This window comes from Bombus bifarius, unplaced genomic scaffold, assembly GCF_011952205.1.
Source record: "Bombus bifarius isolate JDL3187 unplaced genomic scaffold, Bbif_JDL3187 scf7180000008046, whole genome shotgun sequence".
Taxonomy (NCBI): Eukaryota; Metazoa; Arthropoda; class Insecta; order Hymenoptera; family Apidae; genus Bombus; species Bombus bifarius.
In genome coordinates, this window is record NW_022884412.1 from 1,192,617 (window position 1) to 1,210,699 (window position 18,083).

The 18,083-nt window shown below is 30.6% G+C and overlaps 2 protein-coding genes and 1 long non-coding RNA gene across 6 annotated transcripts; 1 reads left to right on the top strand and 2 right to left on the bottom strand.

The window, feature by feature from the left end:
* The first annotated feature begins 622 nt into the window (after positions 1-622).
* LOC117207759 (transforming growth factor beta regulator 1) lies at positions 623-4,009 on the top strand. 3 transcript variants are annotated; one of them, XM_033448297.1, is made up of 5 exons: positions 623-733; positions 2,828-3,056; positions 3,178-3,454; positions 3,525-3,744; positions 3,815-4,009. In XM_033448297.1, exons 1-5 carry the CDS (start codon positions 704-706, stop codon positions 3,986-3,988), a joined length of 930 nt encoding a protein of 309 aa, XP_033304188.1. In that variant the 5' UTR covers positions 623-703; the 3' UTR covers positions 3,989-4,009. The 3 variants fall into 3 exon arrangements, with proteins under 3 accessions (XP_033304188.1, XP_033304189.1, XP_033304187.1); XM_033448298.1 differs by lacking the exon at positions 623-733 and adding an exon at positions 2,370-2,441; XM_033448296.1 differs by lacking the exon at positions 623-733 and adding an exon at positions 2,448-2,698.
* A 1,160-nt stretch (positions 4,010-5,169) lies between these two features.
* On the bottom strand, positions 5,170-7,335 carry LOC117207760 (etoposide-induced protein 2.4). 2 transcript variants are annotated; one of them, XM_033448301.1, is made up of 7 exons: positions 7,317-7,335; positions 6,789-6,864; positions 6,335-6,510; positions 5,990-6,245; positions 5,557-5,900; positions 5,411-5,485; positions 5,170-5,334 (listed from the first exon to the last, which is right to left on the bottom strand). In XM_033448301.1, the coding sequence occupies exons 2-7, from the start codon at positions 6,801-6,803 to the stop codon at positions 5,247-5,249; spliced, it is 954 nt and encodes a 317-aa protein (XP_033304192.1). In that variant the 5' UTR covers positions 6,804-6,864; positions 7,317-7,335; the 3' UTR covers positions 5,170-5,246. The 2 variants fall into 2 exon arrangements, with proteins under 2 accessions (XP_033304192.1, XP_033304191.1); XM_033448300.1 differs by lacking the exon at positions 7,317-7,335 and adding an exon at positions 7,160-7,310 and having other exon boundaries at positions 6,789-7,073.
* A 2,303-nt stretch (positions 7,336-9,638) lies between these two features.
* On the bottom strand, positions 9,639-12,371 carry LOC117207786. The gene is made up of 3 exons (XR_004487592.1): positions 11,376-12,371; positions 10,082-11,206; positions 9,639-9,991 (listed from the first exon to the last, which is right to left on the bottom strand). It is a non-coding gene; the product is annotated as an uncharacterized LOC117207786 (long non-coding RNA).
* Positions 12,372-18,083: the final 5,712 nt, after the last annotated feature.

Sequence of the window (18,083 nt, forward strand, 5' to 3'; positions counted from 1 at the left end):
GGGCATTCTTTGTACAATCGTCAATGTAGACGAACGTCGAAGCGAAACTACGCAAGTTCGGCATTTTTAAATCATCAGAACGTGCTGTAAACACGACTAGCCTAAACTCGCTCGTAGCATTGTCTTACAGATAAATATCCTAATGAACAAATTGGTCATGACATCAAATCTTGTCTGCAGATAACTTGTTCTTTTGCTTTTACCGTTTCTGTAAACGAATACGCATGCAAAACACATACATCACGTCAGAAATATTATTCGCAGCCTATCAACTACTGAAATTACTATTAAAATGAAATTCAAGTTTTATTATAACGGAAACATTATCGCTAGGAAAGTAAATTTAATGTTAGAGCTACAAAGTTATTGTGTATGAAGAATACACTAAAATTCTACTGACCATTCTATTGATCCATTATGGTTTTAAAGGAAAGGTTCTCTTTTCTTTTCTAAAAAAAAAAATAAACAATTAATTTCTCTTTCTAAGACAATTAAGTTTAATTATTGTGCGATTTTGTTATTCTCATATTTGTCTATATCAAATATAATAGTTTTCCATAGAACCGTATAATGAAATAGGCTCTTATAACGTGGAATCACAGCAAGTATAGCTCGTTTATGGAAGAACTAAATAATTATCTAGCGTGGAACTTCAGTGCTTGGCCGCGTGGTGCAGCATCTGTAGTGTAGAACAACTAGAACAATGGGCGTGAGCTCTCTCATTTCCTCTCTGGTAAATATAAAAATATAAAAACTGTTTTTATAATTTAATATACAAAATTATTTTTGCTAACTCATTTTAAATAAATGAAAGTATACCATTGTATTATTATTACATTTAATAATTCATGTTATAAATTTTCCAAATTACGTAAGTAGCAAGGATAAATAGGGAAATTACAAACTCAGCCAAAAATATGCTCCACGAATTATCGCCCCTTAGCGGTCAAGGAATCGAACTATACGCACATTTCCTTCTCCGGTGCTTTGATTTGGTGGGAAAAATATGCGTATACACAGCGAGATGAGAAATCTGAGTTCGTGCCGGGCCGTACAAAGCTGACTGAAGGGGGTTTCTAGCCAACAAATTTGAAAAAATCGAAAAAATGTTTTTTTATATTTCCAAAGTTTAAACATTCAAGAATATGCCCTTGAAGGATTTTTCAAAATTTCAATTATTTTATGAGTTACAGCCATTTTTATGACGCGGCATCTGCTCCGGTCCGACCGGAACAAATGAACAGTAGACGGTAGACGTTGTCCGAGTATACTTGTCTTTACTTGTCTAAACTTGTCAAAACTTTAAACGCGTTTTTCTCGAAACTACTTTTTTCGAGTTGGCGTGCACGATATCTCAAGTTCTAATGAACCGATTTATTTGAAATTTAGTGTGAATGTTCTTTATACATTCCTCTATCGCCTCAACTATGCTCAGATCAAAATTTTTAATTTTACTATTTTTAAAAAAATTCGGAATTGCCAAAAAAACATGCCAAAAAGGAAAATTTTTTTCAAACGGCCGCCATTTTGTGAAAAAATATTTTTTTGACTTTGCCAAGGTTCGTGCTATAGCTGCATCTATACTAATTAAGAATCCGTTCAGCTTTTTTGCTTCAGATGACCAGAAGGGTTGAAATCATGCACGCCAGGACACCCTTTTTTTGGACCTCCCACTTTGCCAGTTCATAACTTTGAGAATTTTGAGTTTTTTTCAGTTAATTTCTTATGTAATCTTAAAGTATCAATAAACACATGATAAAAAAATGGATAGTAATATTTTTTTTTCGTTTGTACAGAGCTTCAAAAACCGCCCGAAATTCATGCCTCTAGACTAGAATACCCCCTGAAAGCAAACGTTTAAAGTTATGTACTAACGAGTGGAGATTCGAAAATGAGCAGTAAACCGCGTCGCGCACCGTGAATACAACTTTTGATCGTCATTTCTAATTGCAATATGAGAAGAGTTATTTTAGTTCTATCGATCAAACGACAGAATGAAATTATTGTAAAATTACAAAATTATAATCTGATTTGTAGGAACTCTTTCTAAATAGATTTTATATAATTATTTTACAAGAAATGATGTTATTTTATATTGTCTTGTCTTGTCAATCATTTCTGAGAATATCGCTGCTACTGTTGATGTTCATTGTTGTCAGTAGCTTGTGGTATTCAGAATGTTGCTTCTGTAATCGATAAGAAAAAATAAACTTATTTCTAATATTTCATCACTTTGAAGAAATTTTTACGTTTTTTCGCCCTTACCCTTCATTAATCACCGGTACAAATGCACATTTCCCATTTTGTCGTGTAGTACTTTCACCAAGAGCAGCGGAGAAATGTGTATATAGTACAACTGTTAACCGCTAGAGACCCTTTACTACGCATATTTTCGCTGATTTTTTAAACATTACATCGGCAATGTCTTTCTACTCATTTCTGTATGTACTTACTGTACAAACTTTTGCATTATCTTAGTTATAGACATAAACTAATATATATGCGATAAGAAGTAATCACAAACATCACTCCATCATAACCTCTTTCGATATTTTGTGTCTAATGTAATGAATTCACAATGACTCAAACTTATGATAACTATTACAATGAATTTAAAAAAAATGCAGAATTGCAGCAAAATTTAAAATACAAAAAGAAATACCGAAGGTTAAAAAGGATCATAAAGGATACAGTATTCGTAAGATTATTTACTATGATAATATTTCTTTCGCGATGATGTATTATTGTTTTAATCAAAATATGAGTAAAAGAGAACAATAACAAAATTTGGTTACTACAGAAGTTTTGAATAAATGTATAATTACAGGAAAATGCAGCATTATGTGATCAAGTTGCACAAATGCAAGAAAATCTTATGCTTGTGAAAGAAGAGAGACTGTTTCTTTTACGTAAATTATGTCAACAACAAGGAGATATAGATCCCTCTACTATGATAGCTCGATCTCAATCAAACAGTATTAATCCTAGTTCGTTTAATCCAGAATGCTCTACTCCTAAAAAAACTGCAAAGAAAAGAGCTTCGACTGATGGCTCAGGTATGGAAGTATTCTAAATTCAGTTACACCAAATGTAATGTAATATAATTCCAAGTAATTGAGACATTGTGCATATATCAACTCAACAAAATAAGTAATATAAAACTTTTATTTGTTTTAGAAACAAAAAATAAGGCTAAACGTTACAATAAAACTGCGAGGAAAGTTGTCCAATTAATACCATTGGATGTCCATGGGAGACCTATATTTCCTATTTCTTTAGGTGATCTTACTGTCTACTCCCTTGGAGAAGTAGTATCGGACAGAATAGCTTATCATACAGAGGATCTCATTTATCCAGTAGGTTACTGCAGTACTAGGGTATATGCTAATTTAAGGGATGTAAGAACAAAAAGTTTATATACATGTAAGATATTAGATGGTGGACCAAAACCAAGGTATATAGTGACACTAATAATTAATATAATTTTATGTATATAAATATACAACGTTTAGGATTACTTGCAGATTTGAAATTGTATCTGATAATGATCTAGATCAGCCTCTGGTTGGCTCTACTCCTGATGAGTGTCATTCCAAATTATTAATGGCAATTTCTCTTGCACTTCGTACAATAGCACCAAAAGGTGCTGATTTTTTTGGAATTTCACATCCTACTATACAAAATCTTATACAAAGCACACCTGGAACTCGTAAATTGGCTATGTATAAACAACAACGTTTCGAAGTATGTAATTAAATATTTTACTTACATATGATTAAAACTGTGTATAAATGAAATTATAATCAAATCTTAGGTAAGCAAGAATCAACCAATGGAAAGAGGAACAAGTCCAGTAATGGAAGAAGAAACAGATCCAGGACTTGGATTTGCTGCTTTACATAGGCATTATGCTTTAGCAAATTCGTACAGAATTAAAGAAGAACCATCTGATAGTGATCTTTTAGCTCTTCAAGAGCTTCTCTCGTGACTTTTATATTGTTAATAAAAAGAAGTTTTAATTTTCAGAAAAAATATTATTTTGCTTTATGTATTGGTATTGAACATCAATTTTTAAATTATGCATATATTAATTTTTTATATAAAGAAAATAGAAAATCTGTTAAAATTAGCAACGTTTATTTCAAAAATTATTTTGTGCTATGTATTATGCTACGTATAGTATGTAAAACAATTTACTTTTACCTTATTAAAATAATATATAAATAAAATTACAATAAATAATTTGTTATTTGCAGAATGTTATCTTGTAAATATTGAATGGATATATTATAATTTTGATTACATTGTATTATTATAAAACTACGTTATTTTAAACAAATTTCAATTGCATGTCAATGTAAACAGATTTTGTCGTAAAAATAATTTTTGCTATTTTGCGAATGTGATTAAATTAATCAACTTTAGTTTTAATTTTAAATATTTTACAATTATAATTAATATTAAATTAATAATATTACGTATTTTGTGATTTAAGAATTAGAAATAGTAATATAGAAACAAATTACTGTAGTATTATCTATCAAGGTTTATGTATTGTATAAAGCAACATATCTCTACAAATTTGAATAAAGAATGAATAAATAACTATACATATATATCAATCAATGTTTAACAAAAAAATTATTTTTCGTTGTACAAATGTGTGAGCAACTGTATTTATATTTTTCCAGTTATGTAACTTATAAACAGTATTACAAATTTTATACAATTATTTATAAACCTAACCCCAAGCATATTATATTTTTCATTTAATAATAATAATAATAAAAATGTATAAAATTGCAAGTTACTTTTATCCTTTGCAATACAATAAGGAACATCTATAATGACTTTTTAAATGTTACCAAGTTTAGAAATTCTTTACTGTTAACGTATGTCTTGAACATTTTACTCAATATAATGCATTTACAAAGTCCTTCCTACAATTCGTTTCTGTATATTTACATACATAGTTTATGACTGTATTTCTATTTACAAATAACGCTATTAATAGATTATTAATAGATCATATCCTTAATTTTGTTTACAATGTTTCTATAACATTAAGAAAATTAAGAAAATATAAACCTTATTCACAATCCCACAGACAACATAAGAGTTAACACAAAAAAATTAATTAAGCATATGCCTTATAAAAAATAATAAAACTTATGTGAAAACCTGAAAAGGTACAATTTATTGCTACATATTTATTATCCCACAGAAATTTATTATATCTTTTTCTGTCACCGCCTGTTTGTGGATCCAATCGTTTTATTGAAAAATGTATTTGCAATAGCAATTACAGGCGAAAATAGTCTTAATGGACAATCACTAAAACAAAGAATTAAAATTATGAAGTATTATTATTATATGCATGTACATGGTTTAATAACATTAAAATATGTACCATACACCAGTCACAGGTACTGCTTCATTTCCACTTACAATAAATAATGGGAATAGTATAGAAAATACACAGCCACTAAAATAAATAATAATCATTAAAAGTTCCCACATAAAAAGGAAGACAAAACGTTTTAAACGATTGATTACCTTATTACATACGAACTGGGCAGCTGGGTAAGTACTGCTAATGGCAGACCAAAACCCACGAAATATGGCCAATTGCTCTCGATAAAACTCAATCGTCTGTGTAACTCCCAACCCATATTAAACCATTTGTATTCAAAAGCATAGAGAGCATATAAAAGGCACATATGTATAAGAGCAAGGATGTCACCTATAGGAGGTAACGGAATCCTAGATACTAACATTCCTTGACCCAAAAATAATGCTTGAACCAATATACTGAAAAGCGTGTCTGCTACAAGCTTGCTCACACTGGATAAAAGTAATGGCCTCCCTTGTCTATACCTATAAGCGCTGTCTGCTATGTCCTACATGGTTTACAAATATATAGCATGTGATATTAACCTTCAATGGTTACTGGCCAAAGCTTCTCGTTCTGAGATCAAATAATTCATACCTGAAACCATAAACTGTTGACTATCCTACTGAGCACAAATAGTGGTAGTACCCATACAGTGCCAAAAGTTAATGACAGGAATGGTTTCATCCAAGACCATACAGTCATACCCATACCCGGTGAATGGCCAAATATAATGGTCAATAAGTACTTAAGAAATGGGAGTAAACCACATTCAAAGATTAATATGCTAGCCCAAAATACACCACCATTTAAAGCACAACACTGAATTGTTCGTTTCAACACTTTTGATTCTCTGAAAACATATCATATATAACATAATATTAGTATTTTATAATTGAAGTATATGTGTATAATTTGCATAACTTTATAATTAAACTATACCTTAACTGATTGAAATGTTTTTGGGGAGGAGTTGCAACAACTATGTCCTTTCTATGAATTTCTTTAGAAGACGGTTGTTTAAGTAATTTTTCATTAATATGTTTGTCCATATAAAATAAAACAATAGCTCCCCTTAAGCTATCTACAAATCCTCGATATATGGCACGTATTATTCCCTAGAATTATAACACAATATATATCAATATGTTATTACATAAATATCATCAAAAATCATTTCAGTATAAAATTATTAATTCTTAAATATACAAGTGCGTAATACATGTATATATGGATACAAAGCTTGTATTATCAAAAACATATAAAACAAAAATGTATATAGCGTATTTGACTGTAAATTTAGATATAAACATAATTAAAAAAAAAAAGATAAATAATAATATATAAATGTTTACAAACACATGTGCTTTTATTGGAAATAAAATTCTATACTCACTGTCACGTTATCCATATTTCACGATAATATCCACAATAGAATATAATTAATCTATAGTCGGAATATATTGAACAATCTGGCAAAAAAACATTTTCGAAGTAACATAACTGTCAATGTCAGGAGCAATATGATAACACACTAAAAGCGAGTATAGAAAAAATGTTTATGGCAGCGAAATAATTGAGTTTTTAACATTTCAAACACGTACATATATTGTCATTCAACATTAATATTAGTAAGAATATCTATAACTGACGGATATCTTTGTTGACACACGAATATGTGCTGTAAATTAAATTAACGTGAAACTATTATTACAATGTTCCGCAAATTTACTTTAAAAACATTTTTGTAAAAATATATCAACTGACTGGTTTTCATTACAGGCAAAGGTCAACATTATGTTAATAGAGGTATAAAGGTCACTACCGAATTTTCGATTTTCAGTAAATCTTTCCATTAGCAATTAAAATATACAAGAATTTTAAGCGGTCAAAGGATTGAGATATTATATTCATTTATACGCACAAATAATTAATAATTACTTGGACACTTGTAAATTCTAAACAATATACATATTTTAATATACATATATATCTATACATGTACATATGTAAATATACTGAGAAGTTTGTTCCGTTTGTACCGGTTAATAATGTTCTAGTTGCCTCTTAGATGGCACGAACTGTCCTAATTTTATAGCGACTCTAGCGGGAATGCGGGCTGGGTTGCGTGTTGGTAAAGTAGATTCTTTAGATTTCGCAAGGGAAGAATTAATTATCGTTCGCTAATTATTACAAATATACTTTATGCGCAATTTAGGAGTTAAAAAGACGAAGAATGGCTTTTGAGTAACGGCTCTGTGATTATGTACATATATACGCTATATTTTGCTAACTCTTTACACACGATCACATTCTACGTCTGTCCAACGGGTTCTGCATACGGTTTTCCTCTTTTCTTAGGGGAACGAAAACGACACTTTTCTTGGCGCCCACGTACCTTAAACAGGTTTCCCCAGATTTAGGATTAACCGCCGCGAAGGTGACTCGTGCGTCTTTTCGACAGTGCGGCATCGCCACAATTTATGGAAGTCCGCAGGAAGAGACAAACGCAAATAACGAAGTATTAAACTCCCGAGTATGTGAGATAAGGATGAGAACTTTTATCGAAATAAGTAAGAGTTAAATGGATTTCGTGATTTCTCTATATCTGGTTGGTATCAAAGCCAAAGTAACTCTGAGGATTCTCTTTACTCCTTCGTTATAATTCCTGATATAACAAAATATGAAATTCTGTGGTTCAGAAGGTTCAATCTGAAGGGTAGCTTCCTTCTCCAAGGAGGCGTTGCGTATGAAGAAGGAAGTTACCCTTCAGATTGGATCTCGACGTGAGTTGTGATGCAGTGAACGCTTTCCTCCAGGTGTCCAAGCCTGTGGCGTGATCCAGCGTAGATGGCTCAAGGGAGAACGGTATAAAAGTGAACACTGCGTGTAACGTAGCCCTAAATCATCGCTGTCGAGAAGAGCCTTGTCAAGATATCCTTTTCTTTTCGCAGTCCCCGCTTAAGAGGACTATACAGTTTATAAGTTTGGGGGATACATTCAAATGTCCCCTTTTATTGTTTTTAGCTGCATTCTTGTTTATAAATCTTTCCTTGCTCGAATGACCATTTAATCTAATGGAGTATTTCACCAAGGGTGCCTTGCTATTACTAAATCAGGAACTAAAACCGACGGTCACGCGTTTCGAATATTTAAATAACGTGCGCTATTGCAACTATTGAAATTATTAAAATGGCGACGATTTATCATCAGGCGACAACAAAACTTGATTCGCAGATAATATATAATCTATAGAAAATAAGTAAGTAATAATACTGACACGAAAGGATAAATGAAACCAAGCTTTTTGCTGTACTTGACATCTACGTAATTTATCAACAGATGTTATTATTGTACTTATAAGAAATAGATTTACTTCTAACAATATTTATTTACGTTAAAAACACAAACTGAGAAAACACGTAGAAACAGTTTAATTCTTCTTTCATCATTAAATAATTTAATTATTTCATACTTAACTTTATTTTGTTATATAATAATAATAATAATATTATACTCGTAACCAAAAAGATAGTAAATAAAAATATAATAATCGTTATATTCATTGTTAAAAGAAAAAAGCTATTTATGATTGATATCGACTAATTATTGATATTAATTACTACTGTTCGATTAATAATACCTTGTTATTCGAAAATATGAAATGTATAACAAATTACGTATATTAATTAAGTATATAAATAATTCTTGAGTAACTTATGCAACTCGAAGTATAACTCAATCTCTAACTGCACTTTATTATTATTTCACATTTTTTTAGTTGTAGTAGTTTTTTAGTTGTAGTTTTTCATTTACATCTATTCATTCTTTGTATGGTGTAATTTAATATGACGCTTTCAAAAATAAGAATAATAAAATAAAAAATATACGTATATATTGTAATAAAAAACGAGATAATTCTAATCAATTATATTATTAAACTATATTTAAATTACTTAACATTTTTATTTATTTTTTACATATTTATTGTACAACTAACATTTCTCATTACTTTAGCTAAGCAAATTCTAAGATACAATTACGTGGTGACAGAGATCATGTTTGGAAACCTTAGTATAATACTTAATTTATAAATTTGCACATTTCTGTCGTGATGTTCAATTAATAAAATATTTCGATAAAATATATAGCTAATTAATAACGATAATATAACTAACAAAATAAATTTCATTTTTTTACTTTAAAAAGTTTCCCGTCGTATAACGAAAGAAATGTATATCAAGGAATAAGAAATTCTATATTTCCCTTGGCTTAAATTATTTTATTTTAAGGAATCCAATTAACAAAACAACATAGAAAATTGAAGCAAATTAATTAAAACATAATTTTCTATTATTTTTGGACACATATTTAAAATTCTATTATAACTCAAAATCTCTACTTTCATATTGTATCATCTTTATTCCAAATAAAAATTTAATCACTTGCCCGCGTGAAATTTTTCATTCCGTTCCATAGCACAGCAAATGCGAATTGAACTTTCTTCCTCGCATATCCTGGCGTTACTCGTGCCAAGGTCATTGATTCCTCCAGTAGTTCCGGCTTAGTTTCTGGGCCAGGTTAACCGAGCTAACAGTGCTACCAACGTCGACCGGAATACCATCATCAACCGTGACGTTGACATATCTCGATACGAGTATGTACAAATATTTACAAGTATGTGCTTACCTATATACTATATACATGTATGTATGTACAACACCAGCAGCCGGATAGACGAACAGTCGGACACGATCGAACCAATAACAAATCCGGTAAGTATACGCAATTTTACTTCTTGACCCATTCACAAATCGTCCTTTACGTGTATCGTCCTTTCATTACTCTTTCTTCGTTTCTTCATTTCTATTTCTCAAGAATTTTTAATCACACGATAGCTTAAGCTTGAAGTCGTTCATAGATTTTTAATAAAATCTTCTACCATATTAACTATATATGTACTTTTTGATTGCTTGCAATTTTGAAAAATTAAATTTTAAGTGCGCGTTTATTGAACTTTTATTTCGACATTTAGGATTATTCAACAATTTTGCATCAAACATGCACGTAAAGAGAACAAGAGATTGTTTGTTAAGATGTCGCATTCTTGATGTATAATGATAAATTTCTTATACAGTATACACTGCTTTTTTGCATTAATTTCGATAAATACGATATTGAAAATAAATTGCAAACGTTTTCTAATCAATTTCTCATCTTTCGGATTTATCCCTTTTATGCCAAAACCATGAATATCCAGATTTTTACTCTGTCAGTAAAGTAGCTGGCTAAATATTTTTTCTTTTGTCTCTAACTACATAAATTAAAACGATGCGCATAGCTAATTACAAGCTTCAGTCATCATCTCCAAAATTATCTGATCATTTCACATTTTAATTATGAATTTCTATAATCTTATTGAATCTTATATAATCAACTTTTATATTTTTACTGTTATTTGTACAATATCTTAGTATTATTCATAATAATAATATCATATAACATTATTTTATTTTTATTATCATGTAGCAATTGATCATTCAGTTTGCTAATCGAACTAAAACATTGTGTATATAAATGATTGTAAGTAATTTAAAATCATATATACCGTTACAATCACGTTACATCAGATACGAATCAGTAAAGGAAGAAAAAGTTGAAATATTGATGAAATGTAATAAAAAAATATAACTATAAAAGGTATACAAGTAGAATATTCGAAAAACTATTATCATACGAATAACATCTCATTATAACTAATGTACTGTATGATATTTCATCATTAATTTTAATGGCGTTTAATCATCGTAAAGCCTGAAAACACAAAGAAAAAGACTTTAGACCCAAGCGAAATATCTCTAGTATGTATACGTATAGCTTTGCACGTAACGCATTCAAGTCACAGTATCTAACACCTTAACCTTCTTCATCGATTAAATTATAAGTGAAACGTAATTTATATAATTTATTTAAAAATTCCTACCTTATCTAATGTCTTATATTATAATGCATATATTGATATGGTGTTTCTGACGTTGTTGACTTTTCGAATGACGTCAGATGCTACGCAAGTTAGATGACGAACTACGACACGATGATCGCGTAGGTAGGTAAATACGGTGACGTTAACAGAGCAAAGTGAGGCGAAACAAGGCAAGGCAAGGCGATGCAAGGCAAAGCAAAACAAGACGATACGAGACAAGACAAAGCAAGGTAAGACAAGGCAACACAAGACAAGTCGAAGAAAGTTAAAGGAAGGCAAGGAAACAGAAGGCAACGGTGGACTCAAGAGGAGGAAGAAATAGCAGGAATCTTGTTTCGTTGGCTTCTGGTTGGCCAGTTCTTTCCAGCACTTTGCAACGTCAACTTCGCGACTAGCAGCGTGCCAGTCGTGCCAGAGATGGAGACACCTTATTCGCTTGCAACTTCCTCTTCGAAAATCGTTCAAAGGGAATGACAGTGACCCACTTGCCGGTTCCAGGTGCGCGACTCGTCAAGGATATTCCAATTTATAATCTTATACAGTTATACATATATTAACTAGTTACACGCTTGTGATTGTATCTTTGTTTTACGTGATCAATTCGACTCCTATTCTGTTATGTGTAATTATTATTTCGGAGATTAAACAGACGAAGGAAGAGCATGAAATTTCACCTACATCAGTAATCGGACACCACGCGCTCACGTGGCTAAATCTTCTACGATGTACTTATGCTACCAAGATAAGTATTTTCAATGATTTTGCTACACTTTCCAAATTACGCTTATTTACATTTTTTTAAACAACTTCTCGCATTTAGTATATGTGATACGGTTTTAAGATAAGGTTCTTCTACTAGCAACAATACAAATTATCTGCCCAACATATTATTGTATTCGAAATAGATGTAAAAACGTTCGCGTCAATTTACACGACTTATTATCGTGACGCGCCAGATTTAGCAAGAACACTTGTTTCAATAAAGTATACGTCACTCGGTAATTCTAATTTTTACGCTGACGTTATTTAAAACCGCCTCGTGCTATACGTTTGTTTTTTCCGTGTAGACGATGCTGTTCCTATACAGCGAGTCGCTCGTATAATCTGTATGTCGAGTGTTTTTAAAATGTACAGGAATTCATATAGGATTGCAACGTAATCGAAATTTGTGCCAGTTGCTTCTGTCGACACGTTCTACTTCAGCTCTTCCACATCCTTTCTGTAACCGGGCTATGAAAGTCGATTATCCTCTATAGAATTCTTTTAACACTAGAAATGCCAGAACTTCCTTTTTCTCGTTTCTTCTTTAGTTATACTCTTTTTATACCTTGATATAAAACAATCACACTAGAGAACCATTTAACATTTTTTAAAATAAAACAGGAAGACAGTACCAGTTGTATTTTATAATTTTATGTATTCTATTTTTTATTCGAATAAATATTTCTTAAAATAATTGTTATATTTTACTCGATTAAGGTTTTTTCGATAAAAGTTTACCCATATAAAAACTAATGATTATTTATATATATGATATCCTACATATATGTCTGTAGGTATTTGTACTATAAAAAAACGAATCGACGCCTTTCATCGTAAAACTTTGTTTTCTATATCGAACATAATATTGAGCCCAGTATTGAGTACGTTATACCTATTGTTTTATAAGAAATGAATCGTTACACAATATCGATAGACAGAGAGTACACAGCCCTTAAAAATACTCAAACGGTTGTTAGTCGTTTTTACCATAATTTGTCTCGAATTCGAAAGAAATGAGCGAGAAGATCGAATCGAAATGAGGACAAACAACTGCGTTAGTAGTTGAATAAGTTTGGAATGCAGCCACGGTCGGTATGCGGAGTATTCTCTCATCCTGTTGCCATAGAATTGAGTGCGATCCTGGAACGCGGAAACTCCAAGTAACCGCTCCTAAGAAAAGTTCCGAGACCGATCTGCTCGACAAAACAAAAAGATTGAACAATCGAAAACCGCTTACACATACATAGACACATATGTATGTAGGTATATTATATATTCATATATATCTCTCTCTATTTACACCCTATTTATTATCCTTCCTACTTCTGAATGCTTATCTTACGGTTTACGCCAATTTTATGAATATTTTGAAGAGGATATTCCGACTAATATACAGGATGCATCACTTAACTGTCACCATGATTTTTTAGGCCTATAATTTATTTCTATAATTTAACAAAAAAATGTTTTGAATACAAGTTAATCAACTTTCAATAGCTTATAAATTTGTTTTTTCGCTAAAAAGCCAAGAATACCTTGACACTACGTATTTTTGACTTGATACAAGTTCAACGACCTACTGTATTATGACCTTGAAATGAATGTTGGAATATCGGCTTAATCAAGACAAATGCTATCGTTAAAAATTATTTTATCTCAATTGAATTGCACAATTCAAAATGGTAAACTTCAATAAGAAAAATGTTAAGCATATTATGTACATTATTATGTACAATTATACCATGTTACGCTATATATATTATTGCCAAAGGAGCATAAACAGCAGCGCACATCAATCCGCACATGTCAAGAAATTCGTTGTGGTAGCATTGTAATAGCAACCGATACGAATTTATTACATCGTTCGAAATTGTGCTTACAAAACTATGAGCTACAATTCGAACATTTATCATAATTGAATGCACAAAGGTACTGCTATACGACATAAGGTCGTTTATGTTTCTTTTATAATGTGCGGATAATTAATATTTTTGTTGTTGAAGCGCTCCATTTTGAAATTTTAATATGGATAATTTCAAGATTCACGGTTATGCCAAGATTATAGTATAGCAGGTCGCTGAACTTGTCTTAACATCAGCTACAACAATGTCACTTCCAAAATACGCAATGTCATTTAAAGCCTAAAAGTTGGAGTAAGTAGAAAAGTAAAAGAAGTTAAAAGTAAGTTTAACTTTTTGTCGAATAAACAAATTCTGAAAATTTCTTATATTACAATTTGTAACCATTTGAAAGCTGATTAACTTCTATTCGGAACATATTTTTGTCAAATTATCGGAAATACTTGAGAATCATGGCGACTATTACGTGGTGCACCTTGTATATCGTACGATTTGAAACCTCATTTCTGACTCATAATCAATTTTCATTCCAGCTTCTTGTTTTTTTACGTTTTTACGTGTTCAAACGTCAGATTTTCAAGTACATACACGCATATCTATTTTATACAGTAGTGTAGACTACAGTAAGTACATACATACTGTGTATGGTACTTAGACCACCTATTTTGACAAGTTTCATAACGATGAACAAACATATTTTTATGATTTCCCCAGATTCGCGAATTTTATTCAAATAGTTCTGATCTAAATGTTATGGGGTATATATGGAATTATTTAAAGCGAGTCAGGAAAAGAAAGGAAGTGAAAAAAAGGAACTGAACTCTCTGTAATACTAAATGTAATAGTGAGTGGCAGAAACTATGAAATAAGTAGATATATTATACAATTATCCGGTAGTAGCATTTCGAAAGAGTAAAAGTAGATATGACAAATGAAAAACTAAATGCAAGAAGAAAAAAGAAATGGAAAAACTGAATCATGTCAGTAATGTTGAAAAACTCAAATTCATTGCATGTCCACTCGTTTATTCTTCATTTCTTTGTTTTTATTCCTGTATTAGATCGCTTATTTGGTAATCTAACTTAACTAACTATTGCTACTACAATATATTAGCTTACTTTACTACGGAAGTTATCAATATTAGTCGATAATTCCAATAGTCTACTCTCCGATATTAAAAGTAATTCATTAATCATATCATATAATCGCAAAAAATATGATCTAGTGAAAGACTAACATCATCATTTCGTATTTATTTCGTATTTATAGGAAATATGTTTTCTATGAAGTTCGCGAATATATCCTCAATTCAACGATAATTGTTTAATATCAATTGTAATGTAAAAAAAGCATGCAACACATGAAAAAAGGCGAAATTATTCGAGATTAGACACTACAGGATCCGTAGTTACAAACTTCTTCGTTTATTCGAATGATATTCTTTTGCATAGTATGTATCTATATTGAGAAACTATATTTTTATTTTTACCACAAATCTTTAATAATTCAAATTTACCATAAAGCTATAATATCGTGTAACGTCACGTGAATTAATTTGCTTTAGCATCGTAGTGATATTTCGCAAAAAGAAACTTTTGTTAATTATTTTGTACAACAACAGTATTGTTACTGTAGTAGTTGACATATCCTTGCTCGAACATAGTTAGCGTCTTCACACAAATTAAGAGGTAAATAGAAAATGAATATAGCTACATATACATACATACATTCTCCGTAATTCAAATAAAAATATTAATAAAGATTCTCGATGTATTGCAATACGTATACATATATAATGTATGAATAAATTCATACACACAATTCCTTAAGCATGGAATTTACCGGCATAAACAATCCACGAAACTGTGGATCTCTTTAATATTCGTTATTCAAATTTATTTAATCAAATGAAAGATAAAATGAAAGACAATTTCATTGGATAACCAAGTAATCAAATAATCGAGAGAAAATGAAAGATAAAATGAAAGACAATTTCATTGGATAAACAAGTAATCAAATAATCGAGGGAAAAATCATTTTCTTGTACAAATAAACTACAGCATAAATATTTCAACTATCATATCTGTAACTACAGGAACCGAACATGATATATGTACATATTATGTACCTAAATGAGTAATCATTTTTCAAATATTTCATTTAAATAAAATAACAAAGTGGACTCGTTAGAAAGTAGCAAAAAAGAATTTCGTCAAATTTTTGTCAATGACTTTTTCTTGAACCGTGGCGATACGATAAAAATGATGCTCGCTAATTGGCCAGAGATGCGTGGATCGTGCTAGAATTTACGTAACACGTGGATTCATATGTTACGATAATGGGACCGGCGATGACGACAACGTCGTAAGCCGAAATGCTTTGCTAAAAATCAAGAACATTCGTGCTTAAAATTATCATCGATCGTGTGCTTCGAATGTAGTTGAAAAATTAAAGAAAAAATAAAAAACGGAAAAATTGCCATAAGCAGCGTGAAAAAGTGCGAGAAGTGCTATGAAAAATACAAAACTCATACTCTTGTTGTCGAGCAGTTTTTGAAATCTACTGATCAAAATGATATTTTCGAAATCATATTTTGTCGTTCTTGAATTAGAAATTATTCGAATAACGTCGCCAGGAACATCCGTCAGGAACCATCTACTTATTCTCATGATAACGCATCTGAACGATATTCTGAGAATTGTGAACGAGATTTCTTCTCCCACACAGCTACAAACGGAAAAGCGAAGGAAACTGTACATATCTGCAGAAACGTAAGGAGCTAACCCCTTAAAAACTCTTGGTATAAAATACTTTCGTATGGAATCCAAATAGACACAGGATATTGAATGAAGATTACATATTTAAGTATATCACGTAAAATAAATATTTCGCGTTAAACGTAGTAAGTAACATCTACTTTTTACGCAACAGATTAAATATATTTTATATTTACCGATACGTGTAAATGTATTGTTCACAATATGTACTTCTTTCACGACGAAAACATATTACGAAATCTATTATAATCTACGAACGTATTAGACTCTATTTCAAGAAATAATGGTTATTTTAGTTAAAAACGAAATGGATATGCAGTCTACTTGAATGTAATATTAATGATGCGCTTCTATCTGACTTCGAGCAGTAAATAAATTCGAAATAAGTATTAAAAAGCACCGTTCGTTAAGCTTAATTATTCGGTGGCAGTATTAGACATTTACCAGTTACAATTGAAATGCATGTTTTATGAACAACAATCATTAACAATCGAACCTAAACAAATTTAATTTGATTTTGCATCTGTTTGGGCTACAAATAATATTGCTGGATTATTTTACAACGTAATGGTATTTAAATCTTTATTAGAACTGTCCTTACTTCGATTATCCTTGAATAATAGATGTACGAGCCTGTATATGTAAAATGTTTTCTGTAAAGAAATTTATACTTTTGTTGTCGTTGTTACAATTGATAGGATATCGTTTAAAGAATTACTTGAAAAAAGATCTACTTAAATAGAATATAAGATGTTTGATAGTCAAAATAGTACAGCGCAAAGACATTTTCTTGCTTAAATAAACTAGCGCAAATATTTTATTTAAATAACGCCTAATTTTAAATCTGTTATTAATAACAATTAACGATGAAATTTTCGTTAATCCGATATATAAGTAAATAGTAGATTGTATAATCGCGAGAATCGTCAAGACAGATATTTAATTGTCAATTGTATTAAAAACTAGATTAATTATCAGGTTTAACTATTAGAGTCCATTAGATTGATGATTAGATATTAAAACTCTTTCTAGTGTAAAAGTAATTTGTAATCACCAATTGACGATTAATTTCATCCATCGATTAAATCAAACGAAATTTTTAATGATCAATACGGTCTTTTAACTGTAAGTATTGGTCGATTCATCAAATTCAAAGTATTAATTAGTCGGTGCTCTTGATATACAGGGTGGTTGGTAACTGGTGGTACAAGCGGAAAGGGGGTGATTCTACGCGAAAAAAGAAGTCGAAAATATAGAATAAAAATTTTTCGTTCGAGGCTTTGTTTTCGAGAAAATCGACTTTGAATTTT